General features: G+C 39.7%; 1 protein-coding gene across 1 annotated transcript in view; it reads left to right on the forward strand.

Moving 5' to 3' along the window:
• MAPK12 (mitogen-activated protein kinase 12) overlaps positions 1 to 18,431 on the forward strand; it is an 81,278-nt gene extending 62,847 nt beyond the window's left edge. Inside the window, exons 7-12 of the mRNA XM_073328274.1 lie at positions 1,814 to 1,928; positions 4,263 to 4,334; positions 9,878 to 9,957; positions 10,986 to 11,064; positions 11,939 to 12,112; positions 15,450 to 18,431. Coding sequence (XP_073184375.1) covers positions 1,814 to 1,928; positions 4,263 to 4,334; positions 9,878 to 9,957; positions 10,986 to 11,064; positions 11,939 to 12,112; positions 15,450 to 15,520 — 591 coding nt within the window. The 3' untranslated portion in view covers positions 15,521 to 18,431. The remainder of the gene's footprint in view (positions 1 to 1,813; positions 1,929 to 4,262; positions 4,335 to 9,877; positions 9,958 to 10,985; positions 11,065 to 11,938; positions 12,113 to 15,449) is intronic.
• Positions 18,432 to 23,041: the final 4,610 nt, after the last annotated feature.

Genomic DNA, 23,041 nt, shown 5'->3' on the forward strand with positions numbered 1-23,041 from the left:
ATAATAAATTTTATGTAAATGATACAGACCGTAGAAAAGCATCAAAGTGTTGCATTTCTTTGATGTCTTCTGAAGACCTAGTGGAGAACACATATAGGATGTCTGGATGCTTCATTTAAAAGTATATCTTGCTATCCTGTTTCTGAAAATATTTATTTGCCTTGTGTCCAGTATTTAAATGACAAAGTTTATCAGTGATGTAATATAAAATAGGGATTAAGTGCCATTGAGCAAGGTGGAAATTATTGGTAAACATAGCAAATCTCTTGTTCCACTTTGCATCCCATTTCTGTTTTAAATGCAGTTGACACCTCAGCTGATAAGGGGGAGGGATAGCTCAGTGGTTTGTGCATTGGCCTGCTAAACCCAGGGTTGCGAATTCAATCCTCAAAGGGGCCATTTTGGGATCTGGGGCAAAAATTGGAGATTGGTCCTGCTTTGAGCAGGGGGTTGCACTAGATGACCTCTGGAGGTCCCTTCTGACCCTGATATGACATGGAAATTATGTTAAAGTGATGCAGTGAGAATAAAGCCATAATATTTACATTTTATATCCTGCATCCATGAATAACAACATCATATAACTTTCCTTTTTCATTAGTGCCAGGAGAGTGATGATACTATTTTAATTGAATAGTGAAGTATTTTAAATGGTTGAATTATAGTCAGCATGTTACAAATACTATGTCCTTTGGCAGTGTCAATGAGTGTTTGTACTATAAATCTCTGCCCATAAGGTATTCATGCAGTCTGGTAAGCATGGAAATTTTTGCAGTTATTTATTTAGTAGATCTACATATTCAAGCATGTATTATTATTTTTTTTTAATCTTCCCTGCCATAGATGGTCCATTCAGTTCTATTTTTCAACAAGCCAGTAGGTGGGTACATTTTTTGTCATAAATCTGTTAATTCACCTCATCCAAGAGACTCAATTTTCTGGTTAGGAATTTCTCACTGCTGAGTATGAGCCTGTTATTTCAAGAATTAATTTTCACCGTTGGCCTCCTGCTTTAGCTGGTCTCTACTGCTAATCCTCTAATTTGGACCATTTTGTAGAAGCTGATCCAGGCTTATACTTGTATTTTCAAGTGGCTGCCACTGGAAATGGCTAGCTGTATAGATAAATATCCAAGAGACTGCAATAATAGTTTAATGAATAAGTAAGTTTAATCATATATAACTTTGTAATTCTGAATGGATCACCTGTGGGCCTTGAACTCCTTAAAAGGCCCTTCAGAAGAGGAAGAGAGAGGAAGGTTGGTTAAAGCAGTAGCCTGAGTCTCAGGAGACTTAGGTTCAATTCCCTGCCCTGGCTTGCCTCAGACTTCATCTGTGACCTTGGACAAGTTTCTCTCTGCCTCTGTTCTCTATCTGTAAAATGGAGATAATAGTACTTCCCTACCTTATAAGGGTGCTATTAGGATGAATACATTAAAGATTGTGTGGCACTCAGCTGCAACAAGAATGGGGCCACATAAGTACCTAAGATGGATAGCTTCCTTATAACCCTGGAAAGATTTGATAGCGATTCCTCGGACAGGGTGTTTTGTTAGTAGAATGAAATATTTGACCAATATTTTAATAAAATTAATTAAAGAATTTACTGTTTCCTTCAGTATGGTTACAAAGTTCAGCATCTCCATTTTTGTTAAAGTATCATAAATGGGAGAGAAGCATTCTGAAACATAACTTGTATACTATTTCTGTCTAAATTTTACGATGCAGCAATAAAACGTCAATGTGAAATGTTCACTTTTTCCTATTGTCTCCAGTTGGAATGTCTCTGCATTCATGTTATTCTTCTAATATAGATTCTGGATTTTGGGCTGGCAAGGCATACAGACAGTGAAATGACAGGCTATGTGGTTACTAGATGGTACAGAGCCCCGGAGGTCATACTTAATTGGATGCATTATACTCAAACAGGTAATGTGTATGTGTGGGTGCTAGGATCAACATCCTCTCTCTGAACAGTCTTAGTAGCTCCCACATATGCACTGAATTAAGTAATATATAACCATATCTTTGTTCCTCAGGGGGAAATGAAAAATGGTGGTGAGAATATGTGAAAATTAGGGGTGTCGATTAATCCCAGTTAACTCACATGATTAACTCAAAAATTAATCACGATTAAAAAAGTCATCACAATTAATCGCACTGTTAAACAATAGAATACCAATTGAAATTTATTAAATATTTTTGGATGTTTTTCTATATTTTCAAATATATTGATTTCAATTACAACACAGAATACAAAGTGTACAGTGCTCACTTGATATTATTTTTATTACAAATATTTGCACTCTAAAAATGATAAAAGAAATAGTATTTTTCAATTCACCTCATACAAGTACTATAGTGCAATCTCTTTGTCATGAAAGTGCAACTTACAAATGTAGGGTGTTTTGTTACATAACTGCACTCAAAAACAAAACAATGTAAAACTTTAGAGCCTACAAGTCCACTCAGTCCTACTTCCTGTTCAGCCAATCGTGAAGAGAAACAAGTTTGTTTACATTTATGGGAGATAATGCTGCCCACTTCTTAATTACAATGTCATCTGAAAGTGAGAACAGCGTTTGCATGGTACTCTTGTAGCTGGCATCACAAGATATTTATGTGCCAGATGTGCTAAAGATTCATGTGCCTCTTCATGCTTCGGCCATCGTTCCAGAGGATGTGCTTCCATGCTGATGACGCTTGTTAAAAAAATAATGCATTAATTAAATTTGTGACTGAACTCCTTAGGGGAGAATTGTATGTCTCCTGCTCTGTTTTACCCACATTCGGCCATATATTTCATGTTATAGCAGGCTCTGATGATGACCCAGCACGTATTGTTAGTTTTAAGAACACTTTCACTGCAACTTTGACAAAATGTAATCAAGATACCAATGTGAAATTTCTAAAAATAGCTATAGCATTCGACCCAAGATTTAAGAATCTGAAGTGCCTTCCAAAATCTGACCGGGATGAGGTATGGAGCATGCTTTCAGAAGTCTTAAAAGAGCAATGTTCTGATGTGGAAATACCACCAAAAAGAAAGTCAATCTTCTTCTGGTGGCATCTGACTCGGATGATGAAAATGAACATGCGTCGGTCCACACTGCTTTGGCTCGTTATCGAGCAGAACTCCTCATCAGCATGGATGCATGTCCTCTGGAATGGTGGTTGAAGCATCAAGGGACATATGAATCTTTAGCGCATCTGGCATGTAAATATCTTGTGATGTCGGCTACAACGGTATTATGTGAATGCCTGTTCTCACTTTCAGGTGACATTGGAAACAAGAAGCAGGCAGCATTATCTTCTACAAAGGTAAACAAACTTGTTTGTCTGGGTGATTGGCTGAACAAGAAGTAGGACTGATTGGACTTGTAGGCTCTAAAGTTTTACATTGTTTTATTTTTGAATGCAGGATTTTTTGTACATAATTCTACATTTGTAAGTTCAATTTTCATGATAAAGAGATTGCTCTACAGTACTTGTATTAGGTGAATTGAAAAATACTATTTCTTTTGTTTTTCACAGTGCAAATATTTGTAATAAAAAATAAATATAAAGTGAGCACTGTACACTTTGTATTCTGTGTTGTAATTGAAATCAATATATTTGAAAATGTAGAAAACATCCAAAAATATTTAAATAAACGGTATTCTATTATTGTTTATCAGCGTGATTAATCGTGATTAATTTTTTTAATCGCTTGACAGCCCTAGTGAAAATGTAAAACAGTAAAGTAATTAAGAGCAAGTTCCCTGCAGTTAAAAAATTTGGGTAATCCTTTGTTATTGTCAGTCTTCAGAAATTAAACTCCAGTGTAGACAGAGAAAAAGGTCAATCTAGGTTTGGACGTAGATGGTAGCAAGCTCTACTCTTTCTATATGCTGTAATCCTGCAGGATGTTGCAGACTGTACCCTAACTCCAACTGGAAGGGCAAACCATTCAGCAAAGAAGGGGTACTAAAGAAGCATGAAGGTAGCTGTAGTCCCTTCCTAAATGACTGGAAGAATTACTTCCTATATGCATCAGCTTAATATTGACAAGCTACCCTCTCCCTGTATCCTGGTCACGAACACCAGTTACCTTATTGCAACTTGCTTTTGGTAGACATTTATTTTCTGTATAAAGGATCAACTATATTAATATGCTTCTTTTAAAAAGTATAATAAACTGAAACTGTATTTTAACCATACATTTGTGAGGGGATTCAGAAATATAATTCGGCAATTTAATGTTACTGATTTTTTTTATTTCAGTTGACATCTGGTCAGTGGGCTGTATTATGGCAGAAATGATAACAGGGAGGCCACTGTTCAAAGGAAATGATCGTATCCTTTCATGATGAATTCCTGGCAGTAAGATATGAAAAGTGTGTCGGTATTTGTGTGTCACAGTAAGTTGGTTTCATAATGGATATAGATTTAAAACAATGGTCAGTTAATTCTCTCCCTCACCAACTTTCACCTGCCTTTAAACCTTGGGCAAATTACTGGATGTTTGTGCCTTAGTTTACCCATCTGTAAATTAGAACTAATATTACTGAGCTACTTCACTAGAGAAATATGAGCATTGAATCATTAATGTTACAAAGCACTCTCAGATCCTCAGGTGGAAGGTTCTATGCACAAAAAAGGCAAAATCTTCAATAGCAGGCACCCCAGTTCAGGAGTGTGCACACACAAACCTGGTGCTGTGTGAACACTCAACCTTACAGGTACATACAGAGCACAGTTTAGATATGTACCTCGAGTTGGGTGCACACACTTCTCAAGATTTTATCCAGAATTGTTAGGATCTGGTAAGGAAGGTTCTCCATATTTGAAATAGAGTTGTATCATTCATTGCTGAGAACTTAAAACTTAAATCAACTTAAAAAAAATTAAAAATCCCACTTCAGTCTAGACATTTTTGATGTACTATTGTTACAAGTAACTCTGAAAATTAATATCGCTCACCAGGAATTAGAGGGGGAAATTGTCTAATTTTTTCTGTTTGTTTTGTTTATTTGAGGGGGCTTGTGTATAACCAGTTTCACTCTTTCCCTTGAATATGTATTCATTAAGGCCCTGGTTCTGCCAGCAGTTACCACACATGCTTAAAGTCAAGCATAAGATTTTGGGGCTTTAGTATGTTTCTGTTTTGCTTGTTTGTGTCCTATTCTTCCCTTATTATGTGAGAAAAACACTTCAAAATAGAAGAATGGGGATTGCAAAACCACAAAAATGAGACAATGGGACTAGGGCTGCTGCAGTACCTGAAACTATTTTTACCACAATTTTTTAAATTAATTAGATTCAAGTATGTGTCCTTTGTTAACAACAAAATACAAAAATATCTTTTCCTGCTGGCCTAAGGGCAGCAGTTAACTAACCCAGTATTATTTCTGAAGCTGTGCTGGCCTTGAGGATACTTATGTAATGTTTATGCATGCACAAGGAAACAAGTGAGTCACAATTTCAAGCTGCACCAGAAATTCAGGAGTGGGAAAACCAGTATTTTAATAATCTTAGGAGATGAATATTGCAGAATGTATTGGGTGAAGTTCTACAGTCGATGTTATGCAGGAAGTCAGACTAGTTAATCATAATGGTCCCCTCTGACCTTAAAATCTGTGAACCTATGTTAGCTGTTGCAAGGAGAACACAATCTTGTTCCAGTCCTTTTCAGCAAAGCAAGAAATATAATTTTTAGTTCTTTTGTTTTAGTTCCATAAATAAATTCTGTTGCAAATTTGATACCAAATAATTTTTTTAACATCATTTGTAAAAGCTTTTTAGCTTCATCCATCATCTCCCTCTGACTCTACAGGCATTTGAATGTGTGATCTTCATGTATTTGGAGCTCTGCAATAACAATAGGCAAAGAGGTGCAACGCCTGACAAGAGCTGCTTTCTATGGCATCAGCCCCTGGAAATCTGCTGGAATCCCTGGAAAAGATAATGCCGGTACTGACTAAGCTATACTTCCTTAGGAGACATAAGATCAGGGACTACTCACCTTATCCCACCCAGGTTGTCTCAGGAAATCTCAGGGTTTGGAATGGAGCAAGGGGGGAAAAGACTTTAAAAATGCTACAAAAACATTTCATGGAATATTTGTCAGAATTTCAAATTTTCAAAAAATTTCAACCAGCTGTAGTCAGGAAGCTACCTATGATGATAATTAGCTGGTTACCTCAGTTTCGAGGATGATGTCAACAATCATAGTTTGTACTAATGGGTCTTTGTGTGACTCTATAGACCAGTTCAGGAAGAACAACATTTACCACGCTGGCCACAGAACCATTTGCTTAATTGTGTTGATTGAGCTGCACATTGTTTCTATGCCTGGCACTGTGTTTCCAGCTGCTCCCATGATTCTTCTCAAAGTCGTGGCCACCCACCGTTACGATGTGGCACCAGACAATATGCTCAATCGCCAGTTGCTCAAAAGACGAGTAAGAAATGTTCATTTTGCACAGTTTTTTTTCAGTGTCTTTGAAGAGTTTCATCTGCCCTCAATGCTTACAATTGCCAAAACATAATTCAGAATTATCTGAAAAAAGAAAAAAAACAAAAAGATTTGTTTTGATAGATGGGTCTCAGGCTGGCCATGTAATTCAAATGGCCATCTCAATTGGGTGTGGATCACATGAGCCTTGATGCCAACTGAACCAGCTTGCACCAGGACTTCCATGTTGGAAACCCAGTCCTGCCATTTCATGTGCAGCAATCATCATAGGTGATGCAAATGGCAATTGGCAAGGTTTTTAATGTGTCGTCAATAACGGGTCCATGTTTCGCACGCATAGAGCAATGTCATGAGGACAACAGCATTATAGACTTTGATTTTTGTCTGCAGACAGATTCCATGTTGCTTTCAGATTTGGTGATAGAGGCGATCATATGTAGTGCTGGCTTTCTTAATTCGCACATCCACTTCATGATTGACTATAGCTCCGTTGTTCAATATGCTGCCAAGATATGTAAACTGTTTGACAGTTTGCAGCATAAAACTTTACAACCTTATTGATGGGTCTTGGTAAAGTTGTTGAGGAGCTGGCAAGTATATAATCTCGATTTTCGTTCAGCTGATGGTGAGGCCAAAGTTACAAGCTGTTGCAGCAAAGCAGTAAGATGTATAAAGTTTGGTGCTGATTGTGACATTTTTCCTGTAGTAGTCTCATGATGAAGATCATGTCAGCAGTGCTCCACTGAGCATGAAAGCTGCATTGTGATTCAGCTAGCATGTTGTCGATGATTTGGGTCAGGAGTGGTTCAAGAGGGTCCGTGCAAGAATCTTGCTGGCCACAGAGAGCAAAGAGATACCTCAGTAGTTATCACAGTCACTGTTTGAGCCTTTACACTTATAAATAGTGACAATGTTGGCATCTTCCAGTTGTTGTGGTATAATTTCTTGAAGCCAGACATGTAAGAAAAATTCAAAGAGCTTGCTGATGAGAAGATTTCCTCTGTGTTTGAAAACCTAAGCTGGAATGACATTATTTAGTGACTCATCAGAAACAGTAGATGAACAAATAAGTAGTCCACTGAAATGTTCATGCCACCATTAGTGGATGGCAGTTCGATCTGTGATGAGAGATTCACCATCAGCACTTGGTAGTGGTGTCAAGACAGATCGGTTAGCCATACACAGCTTTGACTGCCTCATAGAAACCTTTGGAGTCATGTTTATTAGTAAGGGTGTGTGATTCCTCTGCTTTATGGTCAAACCACATATTTTGCATTTGGCAGAATTTGGATTGGAGTGTACTGCAGGCTGCCCTATATCTGGTCTATTTCAGCTAAGAGCACAGCATGGACTTGTCACCTAACATCAAGGAGATTCAATATTTTATGATCATTTTCATCAAACCAGTCTGCATGATGGCATTTCGTATGCCCAACACAATTCACGACAGTGTTATCAATTGTGTCATGCAAGGATACCCATTCGGCAGTTACGTCATCACTGATCATTGGAAGAGTTTCTAAAAGAGTAGTTAGCTGTGTTGAAAATTGTTTGCCAATTGACAGATCATTCAGCCAAGCAATATTTACAAGCTTGACTGATGGTTTTTTACACATTTTTGGCCAAATAGTGAGGGAAAGCTTTGATGGAACAAGATAGTGGTCAGTACAACAATTAGCTCTGTGTAATACCCAAGTTATGCGCACATCTTGTAGGTCCCATTGTCAGACCAACACCTAGTCAATCAAATGCCAATGACTTGAGCAAAGGTGCATCCAGGTTGTTTTATATTTGTTGGGGAGTCAGAAGATACTGTTTTTAATATTTCGATGGTGCTCAGCATCTGTCCTTAGCAGAAGTAGGCCATTGCTGTTCATCTTGTTGATGCCATGTTTGCCAAGTACACCATGCCACATAGAGTCATCAAGGCCAACACAAGCATTAAAGTTGCCTAAAACAATCAACTTTTCTTCAGAGGGAGCCAATCGGATCAGGTAATTTAGTTTGAAATAAAATTCCTCCTTACCCTCATCAGAGTTAGTCATTGTTGGTGCATAAGCACTAATCAGTGAAGCATTACATCTGCCTCTTTGGGCAATCTTTTATCTATGGGTATGCTCTCCAAATGAGAGACAAGATTCTTTTTGATTGCAAAGCTTATTCCTGCATTGTATGGCTTATTTTGTGGGCATCCCTTCCAGGAGAAAGTATACCCAGCATTCTCCTCAATCAACCGACCCTCATCAGCAAGTTGCATCTTGCTCAGTGCTGCAATGTCAATACGTATCTTCCAGGCTGTAGAGCAACCAGAGCAGTCTGCCTGACAGGATGATCAGTTTGGTTTGGACAGTGAAGGAATGTACGGACATTCCATGTCACAACACTGAGACGAAAATGAACTTTTCAAGGCTTATTTGAATTTCGACACATGATGGGCCACCCTCCAGCTGTGATAAGCTGGTCAGGGCTGTTCAAGATAAGCAATTATTAGAGTACCTTTTTGAGCCCCCCTCCTTGTATTGAGGTCCCCTGTGCTGTCCCTGAATAGAGCAGACAAGTCGATCAAAATGCTGCTGGACTACAGCATCACCTCAGGTCAACACAGAGTGACCAAAGTCTTGACCTGCCTGCATGCAGGTTCACAACTATGAGTCCCAGCAATGTCCATCACCTGTCACTTTCCCCATTCTCCCATAACCGCCGGACTTGTTAGACTGTTGAAGGCTGCATGAGAATTTGTTTAAAGTGAACGAGTAGTTGCACATTAACTTGCACACACTTTTAGCCAACAAGACCATTTCCAGTAGCAAGGTAAACTGAGACAACTGAGGGACTTGCTAGCTGCAGGTTTATTTCTGGAGTATACACCTCCCGGAAGTCCAACCTCTCCTCCCCATGGCATGGTGGGATGGTGGAAACAGGGCAAGTAGGGGATTGCCCTGTAGGGCAAAGTATGGTGGCGAGCTTTGCTTTCCAGGCTGCTATGGTGGCCATGAAGGCCTACAGGGTTTTACTCCAAAACACCTGGGCTAATGGGGCTCTGGCTGGGAGGACTAGGCTTGTTAGCCTGAGTAATTGGGCAACTGCTGTTGGAGAAGGAAACTACTTATACCCCATAGGTGGCTAAACCATAGCTCCAATCACATGATCCATTGCAAATTTCACAAGTATAAACTACCGAAGGGGGAGGACGTTATCTGGTCCATAAAGTTGGAATATACTTGACTTTAGGTGTTTCAGTGTCTTCAACTTTAGCAAAAGAAAAACAGAACCTTGAGCTGCACAAATGTAAAGTTTCTCATTTCACCTTTATGTTGTGTGTTCCGCTATGATCTCAATTGGCAAGGAAATTGCATAATTTTTGTAGGGCTTTTAATTTTGTCACTGTACAAAAATTTGATTCCTGACGTCTGGTATTCAGATCTGGACCAGCTCACAGAAATAATGAAGATAACAGGCACCCCAACTCAAGATTTTGTTCAGAAACTACAGAGTCAAGATGTGAGTATATTGCTTGGTATTCTGCTAATATTCTGCTTGTTCTCGTTTCACATGCAAGAAAACTTAATGGAAAGCTGTTCTCTGAATCTCATCATAAAAATATTCAAGAATTTTTTTGAAACCTTATTGGTTTAGTTCATTTAGTCAAACACAATCATCAAATAGGTTTGAATCAAGTACGTTGCAATAAGGTAATGGCCGACATTTTCAGAAGTGTTTATTAATTACAGCTACCCAACCTGAGATCCCGGAGCCTTTTTTTTTTTTTTAGAAGACTTGAGCATCTACAGTTTCAGCTGAGGTCACTGAGAGCTGCAGGTGCTCAGCATGTATGAAAATTGAGTTCTCTCTGAAGGTGGTCATCCAAAACTAAAGCGTTTAAAAATTAATGGTCACTTGGAAATACGTATACCTACGTACTTAAAGTTTCTTACATATGTGGCACATCAACAGCTCTAGATGATTGGCTGCTACCTTTATTGAGAGCACACTGACGATACATATAATGTATTTAGAAGACTGACATTTGTTCTTCTGTTTTTAACTTTGCCTTCCCTGGTCCCAGGTGCACACTTCTCTAGAGAGTTTAACCCTGTTAAATGCACCTTAACATTCCTTAAAATACCTGTAAATTTTAAATATGCATTGAATATATCTTAAAAAGAAAGATCTACTTTTCTAGAAACTTGTATCAACCCACAGTGGGGAAAAAATAATTATAACTCTGTTGAATGATGCATATATTTCCCAAACTAAATAATATACAGGCTATAATAAACAGTACGAAAGCTCAATCTTAGGTATTGTTTCTCTCCTTTTTCTTAACAGTTGCAAACAATGTGTCATTCAATCAGTATATAAAGACAACAAGGCCCCAGAATGATCTTAAAATAGAACCCCATTAATGATGTCCATATGCATAGCATGCTCTCACAAAACTCATGAATATTTACCTAGCAAGCATATTGCTAAATCTTATCAGATAAAAAGGAAGAACTGTTCTAACCAATGTTCATGTTTATTTTAAGGCAAAAAATTATATCAAAAGCCTCCCAAAAGTGCAGAAAAAAGACTTTGCAGCCATTTTGAAGTATGCAAATCCTTTAGGTAAGAAAATATGTTTGGGTTTCTACAATTTGTGGTGTGCTACAGCAGGCCAGCAGCTGCTGCTATAAATAAGGTTGCGTTATGGTAATTAAGGTTGGATTCTAACCCCTTGTTTTCCATTGCTCATAACTTTCATCTTAAGGATTGAAATTTTCCAAGACTAGTCCTTGGATAAGCAGGACTTAAAAAGTTAAGCAAAAGTAGTTTATGCTGTTGGCCCTGATCCAGCCAATGCTTAAATGTTTTGCTGGATCAGGGTCTTTGTGAATACCAAGAAATCAAATATAGATAATATAATTTTCCTTTTTTAAAAAAATGATTCTTAAAGCCCTATTCTGAATAACTGATAGGGGTTGAAAACTGAAATTTGTCATGAAAATAGTCCTCAGTGAGAAGTATCTCAGGGTTCCAGAGAAAATTGGTTTTGATTTGGTCGTTCTGAAGATAACATACTGAGTAAGCACAGTACATTTTGAATTTTTCAGTAAGCTCACATAGGGCCTGATCCAAATCCCACTGAAATACACGTAAAGATTACCATGGATTTCACTGTGTTTGCATAGCTGAGAAAATCGGTGCTATAGGTATACATGTGGCAGTCTGACGGCACTAGTGGATTGAAAGTGTACTGAACATGTGGACTGGTTCATAATGAAGTGGTTTTTGTATTGAATATCATAATGATATGACTTGACAGCAGCAAAACACTTTGTATCTTTATTTTCTTCTTAAAACATCAGATATATATGAAATGAAATAACTCATCTTTGTAACCATCTGTAATTCTAAAAAACAACAAAGGCACAACAGCTTTAAAATCCAAGTTGGATTCAGTGGCAATATTTGAATGTCCTGTTTGGCTTGTGTTGAACAGCTGTAAACCTTTTGGAGAAGATGCTGGTGTTAGATGCGGAGAAGAGAATAACGGCAGGAGAAGCTTTAGCACATCCTTATTTTGAACCAATTCATGATCCTGAAGAGGAAACGGAGGCAGAGAAATATGATGACACATTTGACAATATGGATTTGCCACTGGATGAGTGGAAGCGTAAGTCCATTATGGTGGGGCTAAAAGGGACGAAGCAGAAGGGCTAGCTGAGAAGTAAAAACACTGTTATCTCCTTACAAATGACTTTCCTTGGTCTTGGCAGAACATAGGCATCAGTGGGGTCTAGAAACATAAAATGAGTCAGTGCCCCCATCTCACCTTGTACCTCCACCTAAGGTTGCCCCTGTGCTAGTTCCATATCTCTCCAGGGAGCCCACTCCGCTCCGCCTCCTCTGCTCCTCCCAAACCCCCCATGCTTTATCTGTTTTTCTCCCTCCCGTCCCTTCTCCATTCCCCATCAAATTTTCTCTTCCTGAGCTCTTTCAATTCACCCTTCTTGGTCCCACCAAGGTTAGCTAAGGTTCTAACAAGCCTTCCCTGACCCATATGGGAAATGCCTTTAGATGACCAGAGATTTTCTTTACAGTGCAGCTATTTATACAATGAATGGAAATAAAAAATTACTTAGCAGTGAGGTTAAGCAAAGCTAGCTGGTAGATCTGAAGTGGCTTCTGATCTTTATGGAACATTCTGGATTTTTATCAAACATTCTCACTGTCCAGTGGTGTCTTGAAAGTGGAAAATAATTAGATGTATACTGTTTGTAGAACACTATTACAAGGTTTTATTGCTATGTATATGTAACTTTAGCGCCCTCATGGCCAAGATGGAGTCTGCTCTGCAGGCAGCTCTGGCCAAGAGAAGGTGCGTGCAGGAATGCAGCAGGAAAAATCCCTTTCACCCCAGGGGTACCTGTTCCAAACCCCCAGAGTGAACACCCACACCCACAGGAAAAGTACAATGGATATAAGAAAGGGAAATATTTATTGAAGAGGGATGAGAGGAGAAAAACAACAAGGGGAAATATAGGGGGAGCCGTAAAACAGGGTTGCACCCAAACCAAGGCCCCACAGGCCCAGTGGTAGCACAGTCTGAAAGGACAGACATGAGCAAAGTTCCAGTCCGTTGGTGAGTCTTGGATGCTTTTGGTCGTCTTCGGCACCAGTGAACTTTTCCCAACAAACCCCTCCGGTGTCCCGTTCTGCCACTCTCTGCAAAGCTACACAGACCACCTCCCCACTTAACTAGCCAGCAGCCTCCCTCCTTAATCCCAGTGCAGCGTCACAAGCCCCAGTACTCACAGCTCCATGCAGCTCTGGGAAGCAGTGATACTGGGTCCAGCGCCGGCCTGTCCTTCTTGGGCAATTCCTCCCTGGCACAGTGCTCCTCCTGGCTCCTATCCTGGGGTGTCTCCGATCGGCCACCCTGTCCTTCCCAGGCTTCAGGCAGGTTCTCTGCTGCTTCACTTTGCGAGGGCCTGCTTGCTGCAGCCCTTCTTTTCTCTGGAGCTCCAGAGCCACACACCCTGGAGTTTCCCTCCTTATTCCCACTGCGCCCCCTCTCCCCTTAGGTAAAAGATTTAAAGGGGCCATGCTCTTTAAACCGCAAAGGAGTTATATATAGAATAAACTTAAATGATAATTTCCTCTTCTCTGAGGGAAAGAGGAGTTGGAATCAGTTATTGAGGATTTGGGTTCACTTTTTGTTGTGGGTTTTCTTTTTTTCATTTCCCTAATTCATACATCACAGGGATAGGAGTAGTGATGATGGATTGTTACAAATCTGCCTTAACTAAAACAAACCTCTGCAAAGCTATCAACACCCTCCCATCTGCACGTGCCTTCCAAAGGTTGGCAACAAATGACAGGTATTAGCCTGTGCAAGGGAACATAAGAATAGTATTCAGTGTGCTGTTGGCTCCAATGACTGAGTGCAGGTCACAGTTGTTACCTTAGCATAACAAATGTTGAAAATGGAGGGGAAGAGGAAGTAATAAGTTGTACTTTGATCTCCTGGTTTTCTGCTGAAAGATACCTTGAAATGTACAGAAAGGAGGCATTTCTGAATTCTTATGCTGTGTATTATTGCTTACTGCCAATGGAGCTGGAGAATACTTCTCCTAAACCTAGTGAGCTACTGATTATGCTTGGGTGTCCCGTGAGTGGCTACACCTTCATATTAAGCAAGTTATGCAGTTGCATAATTAATGCATTTCAGTGATATGCCTCTATACACAGAAGAGATTGTGCTGATTATTGGTTACTTATATACTTTTTAAATATTTTTAACATGAATAATTGTTTTTAATGTTGCTGATTTTTCCACCTACTCTTTCCCCTCTGCTACTGGGTCTGCTGGCTGTCCTCTTTCTAATCCCCCATTTCTAACTGCTTTGTTTGGTGTCACTCAAATTAAAACCAAATTCCCTTAAATTTCCTAAAATGACCAAGGCTACCCTCTAGAATCTACAAAACTTGAGTCTGCTGACTTTTAAATAAATATAAATGTTGAGTTAATTTAACTTTCCATTAAAAAACAAACTAAAAAGGAAATTTCTAGTCCTCACCCCATCGTGCAAACCAGGCTGTTTCTGAGATTCATGCTTTTCTTTCATTTCCTCACATCCTTACTTGCTAGTGTTGGCCAGGATGAGAAATACTAAAATGCCATCAGAAATGATGTTCTTGCAGTATTTCTGTGCTCACCAGAACTAGGAAGTTGTGGTAACTAGATTTACAGACTATGATGAATTAAAAATAAACTTCAAGCAAAGGAAGCAACTGATGTTCCTCCACAGGGGGATTGGATACTTAGTATGCAAATGTCTCATAACGAAACAAGACACAGACATCAGTCGCTCCCATACATACCTGGCTCCGGTTCTGGAAATCTAAGGCTGCCTTCACCCAGATGTCTGGCAGTCAGAAAAGTGGGGATTCAGTTCCTTTTTCCCTAACAGCTTCCTGCCTGCCTGTTCCTGACTGAACTCTTTTTTGGTTTACCCTTTTATTAGGAGCCTTTCACAGCATGTTCTCCTGGTAGCTGGTGCTTTGAGTGTGAGACTGACAACCAGCTGTAGTCCTAAGGTCTCTACCTATTGCTACGAGAGTCTGAGAGACCATCTCTTTCTGATGAGATTTGGGGCCTCAGTTTTGGTCCTGATTGACAAACTTTGGCACTTAACTTTCGGTGCCCATATTTAGGCCCCTAAGCGAGAGGGCCTGATTTTCAGATTGCTCTGCATGGCAGCAGCTGCTGAAGATAATGCCAGCTGTAGATGCAACACTGACACTCAGGTTGCTTATTTAGGTGCCTAATTTTAGGCATCCACTTTTGAAAACTTGAACCCTAGCTCTTTGTATGTTTTCTTTCCCTCACCCATGTCTCATCCCCAAATAGACAACGTTCCAGCCATTTTGGGATTGGCTCCTCACTACTGTCTGAGGCTCCTTTTATGAACATATTAGCAATACTCTCTCTTACTGTTGTTTTTCAGGCATTACCTATAAAGAGGTAATAAACTTCAAGCCATCTCCCCTGCCTGAGTCAAAGGAAACGGCAGTGTAACCGTATGAACCGTCTCTTCAAAAATCAAAAGAAGCAGGAAGGGTGTAAATGCTTGTGATAACTCAGTTGTACAAACCTTTTTATAAATAAACTGGATGTAATCTGTTATATCTGTATGGTAAGGAATACTGTAATGGCGTTTTTACTCTGACCAGGACGCTAGCACCTTTGGAAGTAGCATTTCAAGACTGTCTGGAAACTTACCTCTACCCAAATTTTCTCATCTTTTTGTGCAAATTTGTGGTTTCATTTAATCAAAGTACTCCTCAACATACCAGGGTTTTCATGAATGTGCTTTTAGACCAGGTATTGCTAGTTCAAGTCACAGGGTAATAGAGTAAATAGTGAACACCTTAAGCAATCTGAGGCTAAACGGACAAGTGTTTCCATCTTCGTACATGAATGGAGGGAGTATGAGCCCAGAAGCATCAAAGGGAGTGTGCTAGCTTCCCTCTTGGTTCTTTCCTTCCTGCAGAAGCCAATTTGTAGATGATCTGTAGATTGTGAGGGAATGAAAATGTTGCTGGATAGGCTCAACAAGCCTACTGTGAGGGGTGTGCACAAGCGGCAGCAGTGGCGGTCAGGGACCCCCCCTGGCCACAAGAGGTTTAGCAGGGGCCTGAGAGGAGCCGCAAGTGGTCCTGATTTTAAATGACATTGTATTTTCTTCCTCTTCTGAATAACTTGCTCTCACTTTATATAGTGGAGTAGAGGTTCCTGATTTCCAGGGGAAAAACTGTGAGGATTTATAACATTCTATAAGCTCTGTAATTCCTTCATGGTTTTGATGTAGTGATTGAAAATGTACATAGTAATCGGGGGAGGAGGGGGGATCAGTGTGCCGATGTGAGTTAGAAATATAGCTACATGCAAAGTGTCACTTCATGACAATAGGGATGGGGATGATAATACTTTTATTCTTCTTCTGACCCTCAGCTAGATATTTTGTTCGTATTCTGCATAGGCAGTGTTAGGTGTACAGAACTAATTATTTTTAAATCTCCTTATCTCATTCACTTGTGAAAAACAATCCCTTGACAGAAGGTACAATATCCACAAGAGACATCTACCTGATGAGTTACTCTGGGATATTGGTTAGAAGCTACGATGGGTTCTTCAGCTGTGTTCATCTCTTGCACTTTCCTAGCTGCTTAGTTCATAGTAATCTCACAGGAGCAGGAAATGGAAAGTGACAAACCTTTGTACATGTTTTTATGGTTAAAGTTCATCTCTTTAAAAACTGAATACTTGCATTAGGGTTACTCCCACTACAATGTGCTGCTTTGCATCGGTGCCAAGTGGAACATCTGTGGAAAGAGACATTTGATCTTAGCACCTAATAACTGGAAAGGAACCCAGTGATGGCTCAGTTGACTTATTTTTTTACTCAGTAAACATTTTAAACTGGAAGGCTTCATCAACTCAGTTTTTAATGATTGTTTAATATAAAGCTCTATAAATACCAGTATCTAGCAGGAAGCTATTTGTGACAAACACTGAGCAGCCGGAAGAGGTACATGGAGAAAGGAAATGGTAGCTAAAACCCTGCAATTTTATGCATCCATAAATAAGCCTTTAAAAAAAAACCATGCATAAAAAGAGGCAATAAATGCAACCCAAAGGGAAACCTCTTAGCACATAAGACACGAAGGAATGCACATGTTGGGAGTTATGTTTCATTTTGCCACTACCATTTGCTCTCACCTTGAGTTTGGTCCTGTGGTTAAAGTAAATAAGTGCTTTGCCATTTACTTCAATGGGCACAGGATCAGGTACTCTAATATCTGAGACCTTCTGTATATGGAAACTCTGGGCCTGATCCAGCAAGGTGCTGAGAGCAAAATACCTTCAACTCTCATGGAAGGTAATGGCAGTTAAGGGAGTTCGACAGAGCTAATCAGGAAAAAGGGACAAATACTTCAATTCATTTTTTTCATAGTTTGTGTTGCTTCATATTTTTTAAATACATTTCAAAATTCTAAATTTCACCAGACTTTTGGAAATTTTAAAAATTCCTTCCTGCACTCCAGTTGGTCAAATCTCAGGATGAATGTTTTGTAAAAAATTTCAATTCTATTTTTCCTGTCTTTTTGTTTTGTTTTGTTTTTTTAATTTAATTGAGTTTTGGAAAATGTTGACCAGTTCTAGTGCTCAGCACTTAGGATCATGCAATATCTCCTGCATTGGCTTGAAGATGGATTTTTGCCTCTCAACTTACTATGATTTCTAAATGTAGAGCTGGACAGGCACAATGAGGCATAAGCAAAATAATTTTAATTTTTCTAAAACATCAGTGAATATAGGACTGTCTTATTTTTTTAACCCTTTCTTGGAAGAAGAAGAAGAAAAAAAAAAGATGTTGGGAAGAGAAGACCTTAATGAAATATACAGAATTCTGAATGTACCAGAGAAGATACAAAAAGAAAAGGAGTACTTGTGGCACCTTAGAGACTAACAAATTATTATTATTGTTTATTTTTGGGAGGGGATACAGACTAACATGGCTGCTACTCTGAAACCAGAGAACATGCAGTAGATGATGCAATATTATGTGAGCTTGTGTCAAATGACCAGGGATCATAGAGTTAACAGAAGCAGGAAGTAATATCTCTGCATCATATATCCTCAAAGAGCTTAAGATAAAAAAAATTGCTGGGGAGAGCAATAGGGATAATTAGTATGAACAGCTTATTAAAAGAAATGTGAATGTAGAGGAAAGTATACTTTGTGTGATACAACTGCTGATTCAAAGGGGGAGGCAAAGTTTTGTAGGTTTTTATTTGCTATTTCTACTGGTGCTAGGCAACTCAGGACAATAAGAACCCAATTTCTGTTTGCCTTAAGGAGAAATGTAAATATGATCTGCATGTACTCAACATATATTGTGAAAAATAAACTGTTTTTTTAATAATAGTGGTCTCATTTTCCTACTCCTTGACCCCTCTCCTCCCCCCACCACACACACAAACCAGCTGTATTGTTGATGAAAGATGTCTGGGTAAAATATTTTTGCTGTCAAGAAATTGTATGAAACCCGATATTATAGATGTATCCCATTTTAATAAGAAACGGTGGCTTTGTTTATTTTGGAATGAAATAAGCCCATAGATTCTAACCTCTTCCAGTCCAATGTCCAGCACTGCACATCAGCTACACAACATGACTGAGTGTAGTTTTTGCCACCTGGTTATTTCATAGGCATTCTCAGTTTAAAACCATTCCCTAACCTGATTAAAGAACCACTGGCTTCCTGTCCACACTGACAATTAGTAAACCTGTTATGACATCAACACCTCGTAAGTATAGAAGTATAGCAGCGTTCTAGAAGTGGAGTTGGGACCTAAGTCTAACAACCTAAATGCGTACTGACCATTTTACAATACCAGTTCTTCCATTAATGTTCACTATCCACTGCCCTAAAAAGCAATTGCTTAGAATAAAAAAGCTTATGAGCTGCTCGTTTGAGCTTCCTGCTGTCTTACCGTTTGCAAAATTCAAATATCAAGTGCCTTTTCCACCTGCTCCAGCTAAGGTTGTGTCAGATCTTATATCAGAAATTATTTCTTTATTATAACTTGGACTAAAATACTCCCTTAGGGCTCATACTTGGCACATGCACATGGTCAGCCCAGAAAGCAGGCTATTAAAAATGACGTTTCCATGCTAACCATTTGAACACTGAGCAGCAAAGTCTAGAACCTAGATATGCTATAGGTTTAGAGAGGACAAGAATGAAGATGGTTTCAGAGTAGCAGCCATGTTAGTCTGTATCTGCAAAAAGAATCGGAGTACTTGTGGCACCTTAGAGACTAACAAATTTATTAGAGCATAAGCTTTTGTGGGCTACAGCCCACTTCACTGGATGCACAGAATGGAACTAATAGTAAGAAGATATATATATATATATATATACACACACACATACAGATAAGTTGGAAGTTGCCATACAAATTGTGAGAGGCTAATTCCTTAAGATGAGCTATTATCAGCCGGAGAAAAAAACTTTTGTAATGATCATCAAGATGGTCCATTTAGACAGTTGACAAGAAGGTGTGAGGATACTTTACTTAGGGAAATAGATTCAATATGTGCAATGACCCAGCCACTCCCAGTCTCTATTCAAACCCAAGTTAATGGTATCTAGTTTGCATATTAATTCAAGCTCAGCAGTTTCTTTGGAGTCTGTTTCTGAAGCTTTTCTGTTGCAAAATTGCCCCCAACTAAAACCTCTCCAGCGCATCATCAAAGATTTATAACCTATCCTGAAAAATGATCCCTCACTCTCACAGATCTTGGGAGACAGACCAGTCCTCACTTACAGGCAGCCCCCCAACCTGAAGCAAATACTCTCCAGCAACTACACACCACAATACAAAAACACTAACCCAGGACCCTAACCTTGCAACAAAGCCCGTTGCTAACTGTGTCCACATATCTATTCAGGGGACACCATCATAGGACCTAATCACATTAGCCATGCCATCAGGGGCTCATTCACTTGCACATCTACCAATGTGATATATGCCATCATGTGCCACCAACGCCCCTCTGCCATGTACATTGGCCAAACCGGACAGTCTCTACGCAAAAGAATAAATGGACACAAATCTGACATCAGGAATCATAACATTCAAAAACCGGTAGGAGAACACTTCAACTCTGGCCTCTCAGTAAAAGATTTAAGGGTGGCAATTTTGCAACAGAAAAGCTTCAGAAACAGACTCCAATGAGAAACTGCTGAGCTTGAATTAATATGCAAACTAGATACCATTAACTTGGGTTTGAATAGAGACTGGGAGTAGCTGGGTCATTACACATATTGAATCTATTTCCCTAAAGTTAAGTATCCTCATACCTTCTTGTCAACTGTCTAAATGGGCCATCTTGATTATCACGACAAAAGTTTTTTTCTCCTGCTGATAATAGCTCATCTTAAGGAATTAGCCTCTCACAGTTTGTATGGCAACTCCCAACTTATCTGTATGGATATATATAGCTTCTTACTATATGTTCCATTCTATGCATCCGACGAAGTGGGCTGTAGCCCACGAAAGCTTATGCTCTAATAAATTCGTTAGTCTCTAAGGTGCCACAAGTCCTCCTGTTCTTTTTAAGAATGAAGATGGTAACTTTGGACTTGTTTTTAGGGGAAGGTCCAGTGGGGAGCTGGTGGGGGGGTGCTTTATCTGTAGCTACGGGGGAGTTAGTGACATGTCTGGAAACCTTCCTGAATATGCTCTGCCTGCCAATCCACCTTCCATCTCCTAATTCCACGTCCACTCCTACATATGAAGTAGGACTTGACTTACTATGGCCAGTGGTTCTATCCAGTTCGGTGCATGGGCCACCAGCGCCCCAGGCAGACTTCTAAATGGTTTGAGAACAAAGCCTTAAGTTGCCGGCAGTGTAGGAAAGGAGGGTCTCTTTTATGTGTTCCCCTCTCCCCTCCACACACACACACACACACACATTTACAACTGCCCTATGCTGTTGCTAGGTGATTCTCAGTGCTCAGCAGACTATTTGCACTCCCGCGTGATTGTTATCCCACTATTTAAAAACGTACATTGCCACCTAGCAACCGCTTGCATCTCTCAGACATGGGAAGTATGTAGCTTGTTATGCTGCTGGTAGCAGCCTCCCTCCGGAAGAAGGCAACTGAGGACAAAGAAATTGGTTTCAGAAGGCAGTGTTACATAATACTGCAGTACAAGACCACCCCACCCCGCTTTAGTCCTGCTGAACTTCCTTCTGCAGTACAAAGAACAGGAGTACTTGTGGCAGTTTCCTTGAGCTCTCCATGATCTCCTACATCAATCACTTGTGTTTTACTGAAGGATGTGGGGACTCTCCCAATTGGATTTGACTAGTGCACTAATCCCCTCACAATATAAACTCTACATCGCTTGTACTGATGTATTTGAAACGCTCTTTTCACAAGTGAAGTGTAAGTGAAATAATGCAAATGTAAATTGACTGCTATGCATGAAATCAAATGAAACAAATTATTGTTCAGATCCTGTTTTAGAATCTGCTCATTTTTGCTGTGGAAAGTACTGTAAACAGGGCAGGGAATGGCTAATTCTGTTTGGACAATGCCTAGCTTGGCAGGGCTCTGATCCTAACTGGCACCTCTGAGCACTACTGTAATATAAGTTACAATCAAAGGCAGTGACTGGGGCCTAATTCAGTGCCCAGTGAAGTCAATGGAAAAACTCCCATTGATCTCTGCAGACAATGAAAATACCATACAAACTGTAATACTTTTGAGACCACAATTCTGGCCACCAGGGGGCTGCAGCAACTAAGTTTCTGTTCCCTTTCCCAGAGGCTCGCTGTTTGTGCAGGACAGTGCAGTTAGTTTTGTTGTCTTTGTGACACACGTCATTTGGTGTATATCCAACCACTTGCCGTTTTCAGGAAACTCCTTCCTTTTTTGTTTTTCATTTAAATTATTTAGCTGATATTTTTAAATGCAGTGGATCATTATTAGGGGGAAAAAAAGAATTGGAGAAGTGTGCACAGAAAGGTTTCAGAGTAGCAGCCGTGTTAGTCTGTATTCGCAAAAAGAAAAGGAGTACTTGTGGCACCTTAGAGGCTAACCAATTTATTTGAGCATAAGCTTTCGTGAGCTACAGGATGCAACCGATGAAGTGAGCTGTAGCTCACGAAAGCTTATGCTGAAATAAATTGGTTAGTCTCTAAGGTGCCACGAGTACTCCTTTGCTTTATGCACAGACAATCTTTGAAACAAAACCAAGGAGTTTGCTTTCTGAAAAGCATTCTTAAGATCTGGAATATATCGCAACATGAAACAATGTTAGTATTAAAGGTACTGAAACTACCATTCAAATAAAAAGACTCCTGAACAACAGTGGAACCACTTAGGCATATTCAATTAGAATAATCTGAAGAACAGCTCTGGGTAGCTTGAAGGCTTGTCTCTCTCACCGACAGAAGTTGGTCCAATAAAAGGTTTCACCTCACCTATCTTGTCTCTAAAATAACCACACAACATTGAACTCCCAAGTGAATGAACCCTGGTGAGCATTCTTTCTAGTGCAGCAACTAACATGCCACTGCAAAACCTCCAGTTAAAGCAGGCAGAGTAAGGGTGAAAAGGCCCCAGTGAAGTCAACTGGAGTTTTGACTGTCTGTCAAGTGGATGGGCAGATGCCAAGAATTGTTCATCAATTCAGACCAAAATTGTTTGGGGCACTTCTCTTACTGTAGCTAATACAAATGAATGTTGTGACTCTGTTTGCTCTCTTATAAGGTAACTAGGGGATTTGACAGCTTTTGATCCGATCCTAAGGTGTGATGTGGCTAGCTGCTTTGCATTGCATTGTTAGTGGGTTCCAGCCCCAAAGCTGTTGTACCTTGCCATGGTAGGATAACCCCAATATAGAGGATCCTCCTGTGCTATACCCACACCTCATTGTATCCTGCTGGCTGCTGTGTGGCCCTCAAGGCGATAGGCAGCTACTTACAGGCTCCTCCAAATCATGCCGGGAGAACAGC

This window comes from Lepidochelys kempii, chromosome 1 (assembly GCF_965140265.1).
Source record: "Lepidochelys kempii isolate rLepKem1 chromosome 1, rLepKem1.hap2, whole genome shotgun sequence".
In the NCBI taxonomy this organism is placed as follows: Eukaryota; Metazoa; Chordata; order Testudines; family Cheloniidae; genus Lepidochelys; species Lepidochelys kempii.